General features: G+C 44.4%; 1 protein-coding gene across 1 annotated transcript in view; it reads left to right on the forward strand.

The window, feature by feature from the left end:
- Nucleotides 1-1,098: 1,098 nt before the first annotated feature.
- ARCN1 (archain 1) overlaps nucleotides 1,099-19,609 on the forward strand; it is a 62,009-nt gene continuing 43,498 nt past the window's right edge. The window contains exons 1-2 of the mRNA XM_068240816.1: nucleotides 1,099-1,216; nucleotides 18,048-18,311. Of these exons, the coding sequence (XP_068096917.1) occupies nucleotides 1,214-1,216; nucleotides 18,048-18,311 (267 nt within the window). The 5' untranslated portion in view covers nucleotides 1,099-1,213. The remainder of the gene's footprint in view (nucleotides 1,217-18,047; nucleotides 18,312-19,609) is intronic.

Genomic DNA, 19,609 nt, shown 5'->3' on the forward strand with positions numbered 1-19,609 from the left:
GGAAATCATTGCACAAGCGCTTTTAGGGCGATTTTAAAAATCACCAGCTCTTATAAAAAAAATCTGCAAACGCCATAGACAGGGGCGTAGCAATAGGGGTTGCAGAGGTAGCGACCGCATCGGGGCCCTTGGGACAGAGGGGCCCCGAAGGGCCCTCCCTCAATTACAGTATTAGCTCCCTATTGGTCCTGTGCTCATAATAATCACTTCTATAGATACTTTGAATAGTGGTAATCATTAACAAGCTGTTCCCTATTCCCTTCTTGCACCTCTGACACTGTAGTTGGCATTGGCAGGTTCTGGTGCGCTGTATCAATTGTTATGTATAGAGTGCTTGGGGGCCCCATTGTAAAACTTGCATCGGGGCCCACAGCTCCTTAGCTACGCCACTGGCCATAGATGTGAACAAGCCCTAAAGTTATTAAGCTGTTGCGTATCTTTCAGAGCAGTGAGGAAGTTCAGAGTGCCATTCATGGTGTTGGACAGGACCCAGGATCTTCTGGGATTTCTACATTTTGGACTTTGGCCGACTGACTTTGGCCATTTTGCAAACTGGCCGGCCAATGTCAGAAATTCCCAGCATTTTGGACTTTGGCCGACGTCAAATCGGACAGTTCTAGAAATAGCCGGCCAATTCCCACTTTGGCCGATTTCTGGTTTTGGCCGTAACATATATATGAATCATTTTGCTACCATATCATTTCATTTGATTATTGTGTACATTGTGGTGGTGAAAGGGAGCTGGACCATGGAGATGGGTAGTAAGTCCAAGTTCTGCATCAGGTCCCACAGGATGTACCTACACTATTGGTTCTGACAACTTCTACATACAGGACACATTAAAAAATGTATTTCCAGTGCAGACACGTTAGTGTACATAGCCTATATAACTACATATAAATAATTTCCACAAACAAAGGAATGTAACATTATATTTATAAACAAAAAATGTTTTCGTATTTCTCCTTCCACTTTTTCTTTTCTATTTTTTTTTTCTAACATCAAGCCTATCCCGGAAGAAAACTCTGCACTTCCCACTTCAAACATGTCAGCCGCGGCCTCCCATTTTCCGACGTGACCTGACTACCTCGCCCGGATCTCACGTAACTTCCTGTTGAAGACGTGGCCCCCGGACTGCCATACCGAGTGCTGGTTCGTCAGAAACTAGGCAGTGGACGGACAGGCCTGACAACCCTCTTGGGCAACCGCAACCATGGTGAGGCCGGAGCGCGGAGCCTGTGCGGGCAGCGGCGGGGACAGTGACAGAGCAGGGCCGGGGAAGTCTCTGGCACAAGTGACATTTGTAGGGGACCGGGGTCGGCTGGGGTGACGGGGTGCTGAGGAGTGTATGGGGCTGTCTGTGTGACAGGGAGAGTGTCCCGGGGAAGCGGCGCTCTTTGCTGGAGTGACTGATGTGACCTCAGCTCTTCTGATGACAGCCTGCTTGTGTGGCTTGTGAACAGTAAATGATCCCTTATGTTTTACCGCTGCTACACATACTGACTTGTGTCTATATTGTTGTCAATCTTATAAATCGTCCTTATTACCGTCACTATCTGTATAAATATCAGTAGATAGAGGTGCAATTTGGGATTCAACTTGCCACTTGTTTGTTTTGCTCAGTGGGAATTGGAATTAACTGAACGATGAGCTGTCAGGTGTCAGTATCTTTGAACCCTATTAGTCCTGTGCAAAGTTTGGGCTCAGGCCCTTAGTTTTTATGCTGTGAATACACAATGAGATTTTTCAGCAGCTTTACTGTCTGATTCCCTGATCATTTTTTTCTGATCAATTTTCATTCACTTCTATGAGAAATGATCAGAAAATCAGATCAGACACGTCGGAAATTATCTCTCGAACCATCTATCTGTCAAAAATAATCTTGTGCTGGGTGTACACGGTTTTGTTTTTGAGCCATTTAGATGGCTCGATAGATAATTTCAGACATGCTCGATTGTTTCGCCGCTCGATTCCGCATTGACCACAATGGAAAAAGATAAGAAAAATGAGAGGTTAATGTATCCTGCATATTGTTAATTTATTCTCACTTATTTGTCTTACAAAATTCAATAAAAATTGTATTGGGGGGGGGGGGGGGAAAGAGAGAAAGAAAAACGAGTGGAAGATAAAGAGAATCGCCTGTGGAATCGAGCAGGGGATCGATCGAGTGGGAGAGTCGAGCTGCAAAATCGAGGCGCGCATTACCAGCATAATGGTGTATTCCCAGCATTATGCTAGGTACACACGACAGATTCACTGTCAATTCATGTCCGATCTGATTTCCAAATCAATTTTCCATTCACTTCTATGGAAAATCAATTGGAAATCAGATCGGACATGTTGGAAATAGTCGATTTCTTCTGAGTTCTTACAATCCTGCAAATCCTATTGATTGCATTGGAAGAAGATATTTTATTTTTAATGGGGTGCTTTAGGAAATTCATATTAGATAAGATGTTAAGTACATGTGTAAATGATTTTAGCATATTACCCAATATAAAATCGGATGCTCTAAAGTGAATACGTATGTTAGATGGACCCTCAAACTATGTGATTGAGGGCTTTTCCGCAATGTTTCTTTTTGTTTTTAAGATGCGTTTTTTGCATGCGTTAGCTGACAATGGGAATTGCATGCGGTTTGTGAAAATGTACTGTATATTCCGGCGTATAAGACGACTGGGTGTATAAGACGACCCCCCAACTTTTTCAGTTAAAATATGAAGTTTGTGATATACTCACCGTATAAGACTACCCCTCTTCCAACGTACACCAAATAAAAAAAAAAAAAATCATATACTGGTGCTGTACTGTATGTGGTACCCAGTATATAGTCAATTGACTGGTTGTATAGGTGAACTCTCCCTCTCCCCTAAGTGGATTGGTCAGCTCTCCCTGTTTATTAGAGCAGTATGGAAGAATAGATCGCGCTGTGCCCATAAAATACGCCTCTTTCACCCCTCTGGCCCACCCTTGTATCCTATTTAGGCTCCCTGCACACTGCAAATCAGTTTTCCGATTCCGTTTCCGATTCCGATTTTCCTTGAATACATTCAACAGAAAAACGGATCAAAAAACGCAGCATGCAGTTAAGATTAAAAATCTGAATCGGAATCGGATGTAAAAACAGATTAAAAAGCGGAATCGGAATCTGAAATGCATGCAGTGTGCAAGAGGCCTTACTCCCTCTCTGCCTCTCAGATCTCACACATATGCGACTGCGCCGCTTCACTACAGTCCTCAGCAGCGAGATCTGAGAGGCAGTAACAGGATAGGGGGTATCACCCGGCATCAATGACACCCGGCGTATAAGACGACCCCCAACTTTTCAGAAGATTTTCAAGGGTTAAAAAGTAGTCTTATACGCAGGAATATACAGTAGTTCAGTAGTCTTCCGCGCATACTAGTGTCTTGTAAACAACAAGCCAGATGATTCTTAAGGTCCGTACACACGCCGGACTTTAGGCAACGACGGGTCCGTCGTTGCCTCCCGCTGGGTGGGCGTGCCAGCGACAGTCCGGCGTGTGTACGCTCTGTCGTCAGACTGATACGGCTGTTTCTGAGCGATCCGCCGGGCGGATCGCTCAGAAACAGCCGTATCAGTCTGACGACAGAGCGTACACACGCCGGACTGTCGCTGGCACGCCCACCCAGCGGGAGGCAACGACGGACCCGTCGTTGCCTAAAGTCCGGCGTGTGTACGGACCTTAAGCCAAGGCTGCTTCTGCTGAGAATCCAGTGTGTCACAGAGAGATCAAGAGTGTCTGATAGTCTCAGCCGAGCCCATTGTTCTCATTCTTACTCCTCCCACTAATCGATCTTCCTCCCCTCTAGGTCACTGACACATCTGTATAGCAGTTGTCCCCGAACTGTCACCTAAAGGTCCGTACACACGCTGGACTGGAGGCAACGACGGGTCCGTCGTCACCTCCCGCTGGGTGGGCGTTCCAGCGACAGTCCGGCGTGTGTACAGTCTGTCTGCAGACTGGTACGGCTGTTTCTGAGCGATCCGCCCGGCGGATCGCTCAGAAACAGCCGTATCAGTCCGCCGACAGACTGTACACACGCCGGACTGTCGCTGGAACGCCCACCCAGCGGGAGGTGACGACGGACCCGTCGTTGCCTCCAGTCCAGCGTGTGTACGGACCTTAATGCTGGGCATACACGGCGGTGTATTTTCTTATCAATCGAGCCGCTGATGGCTCGATTGATAATTTCCAACGTGTCCGATCACCGCGTGGATCGATTCCCGGCTTGATCCCTGTGGGCGGACAATGGGCAAAAACGAAGCGCTGATAAGGAAGTGCCCGCGGGGACGAGCGGGAATCGTTCCATGCGCCCACACAGACGAGTGGGGACGCGCCGTGTATGCCCAGCATATGGGATTGCATTCAAATCCTAATGGCCAGCAGTTATTGTGCATGTATGGACCTTAAAGCAAAACTGTAGATAGGCACCAAACACACTGTTTCACTTCCCTGGGGCTTCTGCAAGCCCCCAGCAGCCGTCCTGACGAACCTCGGTTCTCCCACTTCCGTTCCTCGAATTGTTAGTGGAGACCAGCACAGCCCTGCCACGTGTATCTTTTCTTCGCGTTTCCTGCTGCAATAGCGCTATTTTAGATGGGAATGTGAAGAAAGGATACGCGTGGCCAGAGCCGCGCAGTGGCCCGGTGGCGAAAACCGAAAGTAGTTGGCGGCTGGAGGACCGACACGGGACAGGATGGCTCCTGGGGGCTTGCAGAAGCCCCAGGTAAATGAAACAGTGTGTTTAATGCCTATCTACAGTTCCGTTATAAAGAGGAGCGGTCAGGCATACTATCTTAAAAAAAAAAACCACATTAGATAAATACTTGCTCTACTTACATAACGTGTATTGCACTGTCCACGTTTTGATTTTAGTGATTTTGCATTACAAGTCGCGTTCCACATCACTACCACGCTTGCTCCTTCCATGTTGTAGGAGGAAGTGTGGTAGTGACTGGAACCCCCGCCCCCACTGCTGCTGTAATTAATTTTTTGATTCTGAGTAGTTACGAGTAGGCAGCTACTCACAAGAGCATTCCTGGCAGTGATACATTTATTTTGAGTTTTATTTGCCTGCTAGGGGATCAAAAGATATTATATTAATAAGGTGGGAAAACTCTATTTGACTAGAGGCCACATAGTCTTCCGTCATAACACTAAAGTTTGCAGACATTTGACAGGTGTAGCAGTAGTTTTTGCCAGGGCTGTGGAGTCGGTACAAAAATACAGTGACTCCGACTCTTCAGGTTAGGATTCCACCTGAAGAGAAAGACCTAACAATAGGCATAAACTAAGTACACACATACAAGAATTGTCTCCAATTGGGGATCTGGAAACGATCCAACGGGCGGCAATTTGGGGAACGATGCTGTACAGACACTTCCCTAGCCTTGAGGCTAGCATTGTGTTCTGTTGCTATGAAGGGGGTGGAGGGACGACGGAGCAGCTTCAATCAGTTAGCGGGGGGATTACCAATAGCATTGCGATCGGTAATGCTCGGGAGTCGTTAAGGATCCCACAGGACAGATTCTTATCGACCTCCAATGCCTGAGCAATATTAGTTGGCAGCCGCTGTACACACTAATAACGATCGTCAGCCGTTTCAGGCGACGGTTATCGCATGCTTGTACATGGCTATAGGATGTGGGAAACAGACCTTGAGGGCTCGTTTCCACTATCGTGAATCCGCATGCAAGTGAATGGGCCTGTTTCCACTGTAGCGTTGTTGAGGTGCGTTTTTTTCAGCGGTGAAAAAACGCACAAAAGAGCCGCAGAATTCGCCTGCGAGTGGAATGCATGCGAATCGCATGCAATGTTTTTATTAGGGAAATCGCATGCGTTTTCCCCATGCGTTTTTTGCCGCGAATTCGCATAGGTACCAATGTAAATTCACACAGGCAGTGACATGGTTAAAATCGCATATACCCTCACCTATGCAAATTCGCATGCGAATTCGCGGCAAAAAACGCATGCGGAATCCCATCCGCATGCGAGTTCATCAGCGGTGGAATCCAGGCGATTCCGCACCGCAATAGTGGAAACGAGCCCTCACAGCCATCTTTCTGTCAGGGTTTAATTGAGATTTAAAGTGAAATTCTCTATACTTTGAAGTAAACTTTTATATTCTTTCTTGTGTTGTAGTTTTCACTCAACACTGTACTTTTGCCATGCCTACAAAAAGTAAACTTTGACCTTCCTGTCTGTTTTGATAACACTAAATTGTAAAGTGACTTGTGCAGCATTGATGTTGCTTTTTTAAAGTCACTGTAAAGTTACTACTTTAGTACAAAAAGGATATTTTTCCCTTTATAGTCTAAAATATTTCAGATGAGCGTTTAATTTCCTTTTAAACTCCACCTGCTGAACAATTTTCAAAATCGCCCTGAAAGCGCTTGTGCAATGATTACCTATGAGAGAGTTCACATCTGAGCTGTTCTTTTCCGATCCGCTCAGATAAACGGTGCATGGGCTATTTTTGAGGTGATTCTTCCTCAATGGAAGGTATAGGAAAATGCAAAACGATGACAAAATCGCTTTGTGCAGATACAAAATAGATTTTTCAATTAAACAGTTTAGATCCAAACATAATTCTAGCAATCTATACTAATCAACATGATGGCTTTGAGAATTTGCTTCCCCCTCCCCTCCTTACTACTATTGCACCAGTACTGTGGTAACTAACACTAGAATAATATCTCATGCAGTAAAGTGTGGTGTGCACAGAATCCTGCTTTGAAAATGAATGCACTGTCTGATCTGTGCCACTGAGAAAACTTGGGGAGGAGCAAAACCTTGATTTCAGAAAGCCAATGTTGACACAAAGTGCAAGGATATTTTCTTCAAACCTTTTCCTTCTGCCTAAAGCTCTGTGCATACAGTAGATGGTTCTTGGCTGAGACTCTTGCATGTGTACATCTGCACCTGGTGGATCGACTCAGGCTTTCCCCACGTGATGTGCTTCACTCTGTCGGCCCTCCTCCATAGCAACAGAACGCGCCGCCAGACAGGAGGCTAGTGATGCATCTGCACGGTTTCAGTCATGCACTGTCGACCAGATCTAGTCCTGATATTTGCCCGGTTAAAGCCCTTGTATGTGTGTAAGAGGTTCAATAACTTGCTGGTGAAAATACTAGGTCATTGCCTCTAATGCTGAGCCCCTGACTACAGCACTATCTGAGATCATCACGCAAAGTATGCGAATTAGGAGTTTCAGAGTAGTGTCTACAAATCTAATCAAAATACCTGGGTATGGGCAGCGCAATATTAATAATTCCAAGCGGCTGATTGGTTTATTTTCAAGCTGCATAAAATTTGGACAATATTCCAAAGAGGTAGCGCTCTCAGCTCTGGTGAACCCACCCTCAGACTTAGAAATACACAAATCACCTGTTCGCCACCTCTTAATTCACAAATGATATCTGTTCCAAGAGGCAGGCGCTCACGGCGCTTACACAATCTTTTTATACTGTATGTTAAACTAATTATAACATATAACAGTGATACAGATTGAGTTGGTATACACAGTTCTTAAACCATAAAGTCCTTTTTAGAAAAGTCCATAGACTAGCATCCGCACAGTCGTTATTAAGCTTCCAACCATATAATATCCTCAACAATAGGCAGGACAGAGATGGCCACCACCAACACCCTTTGTGTGCCACTCACCGCTCTCTCTGACCAAAAGGTCAATAAACGCCTTGGGACAGTTCCCGGGTCGTCCCCCACCTCCTAGATCAAAATCCCCTCTCAGATCAGCAATGTCTCCTTTAAAGGGATGATTCTTCAAATGACCACCTCAGAGGAATAAACTCCACATAGTATAATAACGTCTTTAAAAATTTATTTAAAAAATAGCAGATACACTCACATGGTCCAATAGTATAAAAACGCTCAGAGTATTTTTGGACGGGCTCTCCCCCGTATAGGTGGCCTAGGCTGGCAGGCTTCCGACCTTCTGGGTTCCCTCCTGGACACCGCCGCGCGCTCAGTGTACCGGGACTCCCCTCCTAGGTCCGTCTCGCCGCCACGCCACTCCGTAGTGTGCTTGTCCGCTTCCGCATCAGGCTCCGCCCTATCGATTTCGTCACAAGTGACTCATCAGGGGCATGGAGCCTGATGCGTACTGCGGACGTTCTTAAGGAATTGTCACGCGACGACGCATGCGCTCATATTCCCTGTCTCCAGCCTGCAAACCTGCCATCTTGTGTTCAACAAAGTTATTACACTCATGATTACATTAAAACACATAATAGTACATATTTCCCTATCTACACATCCTACCCGCTGCCATCTAGTGTTCAGATTAAAATTGGCACCCTACATTTCACTACAAGACCATAGATTTTAAACCTTAGTCTATTCATGATTTTGAGGCAGATATAAAACTCCTAAACATTGGAAAAAAATTTATAGTGGCCCATACTTATGGAGAATTTTTATCTCTTAGGTTATCTATTCCCTACAAATATTTGTAGTGTTTAAAGGACACATTTATATTACCTATTCCCAATTTGTTCAAATTCACACAACCTTTTTTGTAAACAGGATGTATGGCGGTCCACTGCCCCCAATACCAGTATAAATTCTAATCTAAGAGATAAAAATTCTCCATAAGTATGGGCCACTATAAATTTTTTTCCAATGTTTAGGAGTTTTATATCTGCCTCAAAATCCTGAATAGACTAAGGTTTAAAATCTATGGTCTTGTAGTGAAATGTAGGGTGCCAATTTTAATCTGAACACTAGATGGCAGCGGGTAGGATGTGTAGATAGGGAAATATGTACTATTATGTGTTTTAATGTAATCATGAGTGTAATAACTTTGTTGAACACAAGATGGCAGGTTTGCAGGCTGGAGACAGGGAATATGAGCGCATGCGTCGTCGCGTGACAATTCCTTAAGAACGTCCGCAGTACGCATCAGGCTCCATGCCCCTGATGAGTCACTTGTGACGAAATCGATAGGGCGGAGCCTGATGCGGAAGCGGACAAGCACACTACGGAGTGGCGTGGCGGCGAGACGGACCTAGGAGGGGAGTCCCGGTACACTGAGCGCGCGGCGGTGTCCAGGAGGGAACCCAGAAGGTCGGAAGCCTGCCAGCCTAGGCCACCTATACGGGGGAGAGCCCGTCCAAAAATACTCTGAGCGTTTTTATACTATTGGACCATGTGAGTGTATCTGCTATTTTTTAAATAAATTTTTAAAGACGTTATTATACTATGTGGAGTTTATTCCTCTGAGGTGGTCATTTGAAGAATCATCCCTTTAAAGGAGACATTGCTGATCTGAGAGGGGATTTTGATCTAGGAGGTGGGGGACGACCCGGGAACTGTCCCAAGGCGTTTATTGACCTTTTGGTCAGAGAGAGCGGTGAGTGGCACACAAAGGGTGTTGGTGGTGGCCATCTCTGTCCTGCCTATTGTTGAGGATATTATATGGTTGGAAGCTTAATAACGACTGTGCGGATGCTAGTCTATGGACTTTTCTAAAAAGGACTTTATGGTTTAAGAACTGTGTATACCAACTCAATCTGTATCACTGTTATATGTTATAATTAGTTTAACATACAGTATAAAAAGATTGTGTAAGCGCCGTGAGCGCCTGCCTCTTGGAACAGATTGCATAAAATTTGCATCAGCTTGCATTTTGCAAAATCTCCTTAAGGGCCCATTCACACTTGTAAACGCAAAACCGCTAGCGCTTAGCGCAGGTGATTTTACCGCAATTATCGCAGTAAAATCTCTGTACAAATTCACTTTTTTTTTGCGATCGCAATCAGTGCTTTAATAGCATGCTCTTCAATCGCGGCAAAATGCTGCATGCAACACGTTTGCAGTTGCTGCTAATCGTGGATCGCCGGCAATCGCGGCAGTGAGGTCACTGCCATATAGTTACAATTGCGCTAGCACTTTGATTAGCGGTAAACGGCCGCTAATCGCCCTAGTGCAAGGGTCCCCAAACGGTTTGGGTCGAGTGCCAGGTCAACATACTTCAGACTGCTGGGGGGCCGGAGTATACATAAAATGATGTAGAAGTCTTGGCGGGCCAGACAGTAAAGCATACCTAGGTGACAACCTGCAGTCCAATTGGACAACAGAGTCACTTGATGTGAAACTTGATTGGAAACCAGCGAATTACTGCTTTCTGGCTTCATTCTATATGCGGACCACCAATATTTAAAGATGTAACTAACCGCATCTATAATACATTTTGTGGGGGGCAGTAAAAAAGCCTCAGGGGGCCACATTTGGCCCGCGGGCCTTAAGGTGCGTACACACATGCGACTATAGTCGTTTGAAACAATCGTTCCCCGATCGTTTCAAACGACGATCGTTTGAAAAAAGCAACCAACGATCATTAAGTCTAACGACGGACGAGCTACATCGTTAAAAACGAACGATCTAGCTTGGCGGATTTTTACCAACGATGATCGTTTGCAAAAGTAGTACATCGTTGGAAACGGTCGTTCGTACTAGGCTTGACATGCGCATTTCGCTATTTCTCCATGAAACTTCTCGTTTTTATGCGCAAGCGCAATAGTTGCTTTACGTGATGTAACGTTCGTTCTAACAATCAGATCGTTACACACGATTTAAAACTAACTTTACTTAGGTCGTTCTTTCATCAATTAAAAGTTCCTTCGTCGTTCTCAATGAACGATCGTAGTCGCATGTGTGTACGTAGCACTAGTTTGAGGACCAATGCCCTAGTGTGAATAGGCCCTGACCATCCATACTTTTTCTGGGTCTGTAATTTAAAAGCAATTATAGCCAGAAGATTAGCATCACCAGCAGTACTTGTTTGTAAAATGAGGTCAGTAATAGAAGCATCAAGGTTTCTCCCATGACAATTGTACTTCTATTAGCAAAAATGAAGAGGAGCGGAAAGAGTCTGGCACTATAGTTTATTGACAGCATAAAAAGCAGTGTAGAATTGTGTCCATAAACAACATATTGTTGACAACTGACATTAGTGAAAACATGAAGACAAAGATATCTTGCTGGTGCTTAAAAGCTGTACCTGGATGGTGGGAGGTGGCAGGTGTGGGCGCCAATATGGTGCACGGCCTTACGACTGTTTCGCAGGGCAAAAACGCCTGGCTTCTTCTGAGGTTAGTGCACAACCTGAAAAGCGATCGCTGGGAAATCGCCTGAAAATGGTGTTTGCGTTTTTGAGATTTTGGACGATTAGCGCAAATCGCCCAAAAACGGAGCCATAGCCCTTTATTACACTAGCGCTTTCAAAAGCGCTAGTGTTTGAGCGTTTTGCCGAAATCGCCGGCAAAACGCTTGTGTGAATGGGCCCTTACTGTTTTAGTGTTGCTGCTCCGGTCTGTGTTGTTTTTTTGTTTTTTTTTCTTGTTTTTTTTTTCTTCTTCTTCTTCCTCTTTTTCTTCTTTCCTCTTTTTACCTGTAGTATTCTCCCCAGGCTCTTTTAGCTGGGTGCTCCACCCGGCTAGTTTTAGTGAGCACCCGGCTGTCAGCAGCTCACCACCTCCTATGCTGTGAGCAGAGTTGTGCACATTCTGCATTCTCTCATCTCGCCCCACCCAGCTACTTTTTCATGCCACCCAGCTGGAAATAGTTTATGGGGAGAACACAGCACCTGTATGGATTTTCTGAGCTGCCTAAGGCCACATACAGACATCAGACCATAGTCTTTGGAAAATAAAAGATCACAGACCAATATTACCACCCTTCCTGTAGTATAAGAGCCATACTCTACACAGTCTTTTCTATGGAGCTGAACTCCACATCAGGAAAAAATCTTTGCAAGATGCTGCACACACAGATGCTGTACAGACACAAAAGATCAGTATCTGCAAAAGATCTGTTCCTGCCAAAAATCCATTCCTGCAAATTGCAATGATAGTCTATGAGATCTGCAGATCATCATACACACATGATTTAACTGACATTCATCTGCAGATCTGATCCACCAGGATAGATTTTCAGATCTGCAGATGAATGTCAGTTAAATCATGTGTGTATGATGATCTGCAGATCTCATAGACTATCATTGCAATTTGCAGGAACGGATCTTTGGCAGGAACAGATCTTTTGCAGATACTGATCTTTTGTGTCTGTACAGCATCTGTGGGTGCAGCATCTTGCAAAGATTTCTGTCTGATGGGGAGTTCAGCTCCATAGAAAAGACTGTGTAGAGTATGGCTCTCATACTACATGAAGGGTGGTAAGATTGGTCTGTGATCTTTCATTTTCCAAAGACTATGGTCTGATGTCTGTATGTGGCCAAATCCTGTGCCTTGTTTCCGGGTCTGTAGGCAAGAATTTTCACATCACTGCTGATTAAATATTTGGCTAAATGCTATTGTGTGTAGACACTAAGCCTCATAATAATGTTTATGAGCACAATAATATGCAGTGATGTGTAAGTTCTTGTGTACTAGTGTGAAAGAAAAAATCCTAGATTTGCCACTTCAGAACGCCTGTACTGGAAACCATGCTAGGTGTATATTAAAAAAAAAAAAAAAAAAAAAAAAAGGCCAAACAGCCTGTGTGTTTTTTTTTTTTGTTTTGTTTTTTTTTCCAAAATGGAGATCACAGGACATAAGTGATGATTGAGTTGATTCACTAACAATAATATTAATGTGTGCAGGTGGGGCATGTTGATGACCGGAATTTACGCAATTTACATATCGATTTGCGCAAATTGCATGATACTTAAGCAGCGTAAGTGGTGCATGTGTATACCTCATTACTCAATGTGAGCAAGTCACTACGTAAATTGAGTTCAAGAAAAACCGTAACCAAGAATTGAACTTCATCCCATCCAGTAGTTGATACCCCTTTACAATGAGAAATCTATTCCTTTTTACAAACAGATCAGGGGGCTCTGTATGGCTGATTTTGTGGTGAAACCCCTCCCACAGTGTGATGTCAGCGCCTCAAAGCTGAAAACACTGTGGGAACCTTGTTGCATTGTGGGAAATAACAGCTGTTTCCAACTGTCAAAAAAGCAAGCAGCATCTCCTTCCAGTGACATCACCTGCCAGCAGTAAAAATGTCACCATGAGATAAATGTCAGAATGTAAATCAGGGAGAGGAAAGATTTTACGATGGGCAAACACTGACTCAATCATTTATACATAATTATTGTAAAAAGGAAGCATTTTTTTTATTTTCACTGGAGTTCCTGGAGTTAATGTGCACTATCTGATTATTGCAGATAAACACAAAGGGTGCATATGCACATCCAATTTTGATTGACCGATGATTGGACAATTTTACCAACTCCATGTAGTATGAATTTACCTACACAATCTATTCTAGTGGATGGATAGTGTACTGGTTAAGAGCACCACCTTTGACATGGGAGACCAGAGTTTGAACCCTGTCTGGATTCAGTACGAAGTCCTTGGGCAAGACTTCCTAACACTGCAGGGTGGTCCTTTATGCGCGCCCTTAGTGGCTGCAGCTCTTGAGCGCTTTGAGTCAAAAAGGAGAAAAGTGCTATACAAATGTTGGGATTATTATATTATTAGTTCATAGTATTCAAAATCTGTTGGCCCTAATGCTATATGGAAGTGGTAAAATTGGATGTTTACCAGCCTTTAGAAGTCTTGCAACTTTATATCGTCCTTTACCCAAAATATAAAGCCATCCAAAAAATACAACCATCTATGGATCCAAGATGTATATAGATTATTGATGGAGTATGTCAGAAATAAACTGGTGATTGTTTGGGCCTAACATCCCCATGGTCATATGCCCAAGTCCTCCCTTGTATTGTTTCTGTGCAGCTACAGTTGTGTGCAGGGCTGTGGAGTCGGAGTCGGGGAGTCGGAGTCGGGGCAATTTTGGGCACCTGGAGTTGGAGTCGGAGTCGTGGTTTCAGAAACTGAGGAGTCGGAGTCGCATAATTTTTGTACAAATTCCGCCGCCCTGTTAAGTATTATGCTAAGGAGTCGGAGTCTGAGCAATTTTGGGTACCCGGATTCGGAGTCGGCGTTGTGGTTTCAGAAACTGAGGAGTTGGAAGATTTTTGTACCGACTCCACAGCCCTGGTTGTGTGTCTCTGTATAGAGACCAACCATATTAAACCTGACTCCCACTCAGCATTTTGTAAAGCCTGTGCGATGCCTGGTTCACACCATGCAATTTCCCATCAGAATTATTATTTAGTACTTCTATAGGCAGGGCTGTGGAGTCGGAGCAATTTTGGGTACTTGGAGTCAGAGTCGGTGGTTTCAGTATACCAAATGGTCGGATGATTTTTGAACCAAATCCATAGTCTTTGTAAAAATTAAACTAAGGAGTCGGAACAATTATGGGTACCTGTAGTCTGAGTCGGTGGTTTCATAAACTGAGGAGTCGGATGATTTTTATTTTATTTTTTTTGTACCAACTCCACAGCCCTGTATATTGCGCTGACATCTTACGCAGTGCTGTACAGAGTAGGCGCTTAAAGAGACTCTGAAGCGAGTCTAAAAGCATGTGATTACTGTAAAGCGCTATAGAGAGTGCTAAAGTGCCACATTCCTGCTGCAAAACGGGGCGTTTATACCCCCCAATCCCCTCTCCTGATTCCGGGGAGCGCTTCCTGATGAGGCAGAGCTTATGGCTGTAGTGCGTCAATCCCCGCTGATCGCCGCCTCTCCCCGCCCCTCTCAATCTGCCTTCACAGAGATGGGCGGGGGAGAGGCGGAGATCCGTGCGGCGATTGACGTGCATGGAGGCAGAGCTGCAGCCATAAGATCTGCCTCCATGAGCAGCAAAATCCACAACCAAGAAAGTCATGGATTTTGCAGAGGGAATTTGGGGGTATAAACCCCCCATTTTGCCGTGGGGATGTGGTGCTTTAGCACTATCTCTAGTGCTTTACAGTAATCACATGCTTTTAGACTCGCATCAGAGTCTCTTTAACTGTCCCTCAGAGGGTCTTATAATCTAATCCCTACCATAATCCTATGTCTATGTATGTATTATGTAGTGTATGTATCGTAGTCTAGGGCCAATTTGGGGGAAGCCAATTAACTTATCTGTAGGTTTTCGGGATGTGGGAGGAAACCAGAGTGCCCAGAGGAAACGCTCGCAGACATCGGGAGAACATACAAACTCCTTACAAATACTCACCTGGCTGGGATTTGAAGCAGGGACACAGCGTTGCAAGACGAGATCGCAAATCACTACACCACAATGCGAGAGCACTAACCACTACGCCATCGTACAGTCAAATCAATGATTTACAACTGGTCTGATCTGTTTCGATGATTTTTCTGATCATTTTTACAAACACTTCTATACAAAATTGATCATAAAAAGATCGGAATTCAAATTAGACCTGTAGGAAACTATCGGTTTGGCTATCAATCTGACGGGAAATTGCATGGTGTGTACCAGGCATTAGAGAGAGCATGTCTACCGAATGATAATTAAAGAGATGCTGATCGTTCTGAGTTGATGCTAATTGTATTCACATTTATGAAATGGACCTGTGAAATGCAACAAATTAGTACACTTTGGAGTATAAGAATGGTTGGGGAAGTACAGCGAGCAAGCCATGAGTCATAGGTAGGTAGAGATCAGAGTTCACATTATTGGATGGCTGCCAGCTGCTGAGCAAGAGTACAATCAAGATTAAGCTTAGAGCATTGTTTCCGAGACCTGTTTCCACTACATGCCTGCACCGAGATTCACACAGCAATGTATTTCAATGGGCCTATTTCAACTGTGTGCAGAATCCGTATGCACAGCAGTGTTGTGAATTCCTGCATGACGTTTTCTCATTCGCTTTTTTTTTTTTTTTTTTGCGTTTTCGCATGCTTTTTTGTTAATGTCTATAGAATTGAAAAACTAAAAAAAAAAAAAAATTTGGTTATGCATACGAATTTGCATGTAAAAACATACATATGCAAATTCGCATCATATTCAAATTCACATCTGAAAAAAGCATGCAAATTTGCATGCTTCTAGTGGAAACGGGCCCTCAATGTTATTACAGCATGTACAACTTTGGTGTTATACCGAGTACCCCATTGTCTCAAGTACTCCTTAATACATTACCGTATGTTTTGGGGAAGTTCTCAATATTTGTGTACAAATGCTTTTTAAACTTTCCTTTATGCTTTAAATTAACTAAAAATACATATTCAGGGTTACTCGTTCATAATTTTTTTTTTTTTTTAATCCCGCACCTCGCTGTAATTGATTGTGACAAGTTGTAGCATCCCCTACACCCAACTCGATTACCTTGTGGAGTGAAAGAATCACATGTTGAGAACCTAGAGTATACAGTATTAATATGTGTGAGTGAAGATATTGCATGGCTGCATTTTCCTTGTATTGGGCCTCGTTTTCAGCAATGCATATATATCGTGCGGTACGCAAGAACAGCAGAAGTGTTGTCTGATGTTCCCACTTATGCGTTACACAGCAGTTTGTCCTCATAATTCACTGCTGCTTGGTTTTTGATACACAAATTAGAGCTGTTCCATACAATGGAGACCATGCAGGTGCCGTGTGCTTGATGTACAGAGCTGCGCAGGTGCCATGTGTTTGATGTACAGAGCTACACAGGTGCCATGTGCTTGATGTACAGAGCTGCGCAGGTGCCATGTGTTTGATGTACAGGGCTACGCAGGTGCCGTGTGTTTGATATACAGAGCTACGCAGGTGCCGTGTGTTTGATGTACAGAGCTACACAGGTGCCGTGTGTTTGATGTACAGAGCTACGCAGGTGCCGTGTGTTTGATGTACAGAGCTACACAGGTGCCGTGTGTTTGATGTACAGAGCTACGCAGGTGCCGTGTGTTTGATGTACAGAGCTACGCAGGTGCCGTGTGTTTGATGTACGGAGCTACGCAGGTGCCGTGTGTTTGATGTACAGAGCTACGCAGGTGCTGCGTGTTTGATGTACAGAGCTACGCAGGTGCCGCGTGTTTGATGTACAGAGCTGTGCAGGTGCCATGTGTTTGATGTACGAAGCTACGCAGGTGCCGTGTGTTTGATGTACAGAGCTGTGCAGGTGCCATGTGTTTGATGTACGAAGCTACGCAGGTGCCGTGTGTTTGATGTACAGAGCTACGCAGGTGCCGCGTGTTTGATGTACGGAGCTGTGCAGGTGCCATGTGTTTGATGTACGAAGCTACGCAGGTGCCGTGTGTTTGATGTACAGAGCTACGCAGGTGCCGCGTGTTTGATGTACAGAGCTGTGCAGGTGCCATGTGTTTGATGTACGAAGCTACGCAGGTGCCGTGTGTTTGATGTACAGAGCTACGCAGGTGCCGCGTGTTTGATGTACAGAGCTACGCAGGTGCCGCGTGTTTGATGTACAGAGCTGTGCAGGTGCCATGTGTTTGATGTACGAAGCTACGCAGGTGCCGTGTGTTTGATGTACAGAGCTACGCAGGTGCCGCGTGTTTGATGTATGGAGCTATGCAGGTGCCGTGTGTTTGATGTACGGAGCTATGCAGGTGCTGTGTGTTTGATGTTACAGAGCTACGCAGGTGCCGCGTGTTTGATGTTACAGAGCTACGCAGGTGCCGCGTGTTTGATGTTACAGAGCTACGCAGGTGCCGCGTGTTTGATGTTACAGAGCTACGCAGGTGCCGCGTGTTTGATGTACAGAGCTACGCAGGTGCCGTGTGTTTGATGTACAGAGCTACGCAGGTGCCGTGTGTTTGATGTACAGAGCTACGCAGGTGCCGTGTGTTTGATATACAAATGCATGGCCACCTGCAGAGGTATGAGGTACAGAACTTATTGGGTAGGGCAGTAGAGAGCAGTAGACACTGGGCCTGTGATTGTTTGGTGCTTTGCTTGAAATGTTGTTACATCAGTTCAGGGCTGCAAGAGGGGGAGGTCTGCTGTTCTGGCTGAACCGACTTATCGGGTTATCTATGTAAGCATGCTAAAAAGTTTTGCTACTGTAGATGCAGCCTATTTCTGCATGAAATTTATATATCAGGATTTTTTTTCCTCTTAAGCACAATGATTTAGTTGTAGAACTTTACAATCTGAGAATCGACTGGTGGAACGTTTCTCAATGTTTTCCTTTTTCAGGTGCTGCTGGCTGCTGCGGTCTGTACGAAGGCAGGGAAGGCCATAGTGTCACGTCAGTTTGTGGAGATGACTCGCACACGGATTGAAGGACTGTTAGCTGCTTTCCCAAAATTAATGAACACAGGGAAACAGCACACATTTGTGGAAACTGAAAGTGTTCGCTATGTCTACCAGCCTATGGAAAAACTTTACATGGTACTCATTACCACCAAGAACAGCAATATCCTGGAGGACCTGGAGACACTCCGACTTTTCTCTAGAGTGGTAAGTTATAGGATGCTGAGCAAACCTAATGGTTCACAGTTCAGGCCAGCCATGTGTTCATTCAGAGAGCATTACACTGTCAGCATTGTGACAGTTCTAAACTATTAATATTTATAGTAGGCAGACACATGTAAGAGGTGCTTACATGCGGTTTGTTCCAAGAACATCAGAATTTCCAGTATGCAAAAAAAACAACTTTATTAAAGAGAAACCGTGACCAAGAATTTAACTTCGGCCCAATCGGTAGCTGATACCCCATTTTCCACTAGAAATCTATTCCTTTTATCAAACAGATTATCGGGGCTCTGTATGACTGATATTGTGGTGAAACCCCTCCCACAGTGTGATGTCAGGATCATGGTCCTGACATCACACTGTTGGGAGCCCTGTTGTTTTGTGGGAAATAACAGCTGTTTACAGATGTTTCCAACTGACAAAAAAGAAAGCAGCTTCTCCTTCCACTGACATCACCTGCCAGCAGTAAAAATGTCACCATATGATAAATGTCAGAATGTAAATCAGGGAGAGGAAATATTTTACAATGGGCAAACACTGACTAAATCAATTATACATAATTATTGTAAAAATGAAGCACTTTTTTATTACATTATTTTCACTGGCGTTCCTCTTTAAAGTGAGTCACCCTAAGCTTTACCTCTCCCAACTGCAATCGTGTTACAAAAAATGTAATTTATTCATGTATCTCTAAGCGCTTTCAAGTTGCATTATCCCCAGAGGACAGGGGAAGATCTCTCAAATGGGCTTTGTTTTTTTTTTTTTTTTAATAAATTCTGTCACTTTGAGCATCCCTTAGGTTGCCTTCACCTACTCCATAATGAGCTTTCAGTATTTCCTTGGCCCACGCTTACAATGGGACGTTGTGTGTTCCTTCCCTGTATAGCAGGAACACAATGGACCGTAAAAGTCGTACCTCACGTTACAGCCATGTTGCGTGGCATACAGTGTAGCCTACAGTTAATGAAAAGTATACATCACGCCTGCTGTTAATGCGTGAGTTTACTGGTAACACACTGCATGCAGTGTGTTACCGTACTGTTACACACCTGCCGCATTGTGAACATTGCATAGGTGGTAAGCCCCATTATAGAGCGTCCAATGCACTGCCCCACATCACTGTGAACGGGGCCTCAATGCTTGATGCAGGCAATGGTGGACAACCACGAGGGATGGTCAATGAAATGCAAATAATGCCAAGTTGGGTTATGCAAATTTTTCCATGCAAATTTATGCAGGAACCAATCAAATTTCGCTTAGGTAAAATTTGATTGGATAATTTT

Source organism: Hyperolius riggenbachi, chromosome 6 (genome assembly GCF_040937935.1).
Source record: "Hyperolius riggenbachi isolate aHypRig1 chromosome 6, aHypRig1.pri, whole genome shotgun sequence".
Classification (NCBI taxonomy): domain Eukaryota; kingdom Metazoa; phylum Chordata; class Amphibia; order Anura; family Hyperoliidae; genus Hyperolius; species Hyperolius riggenbachi.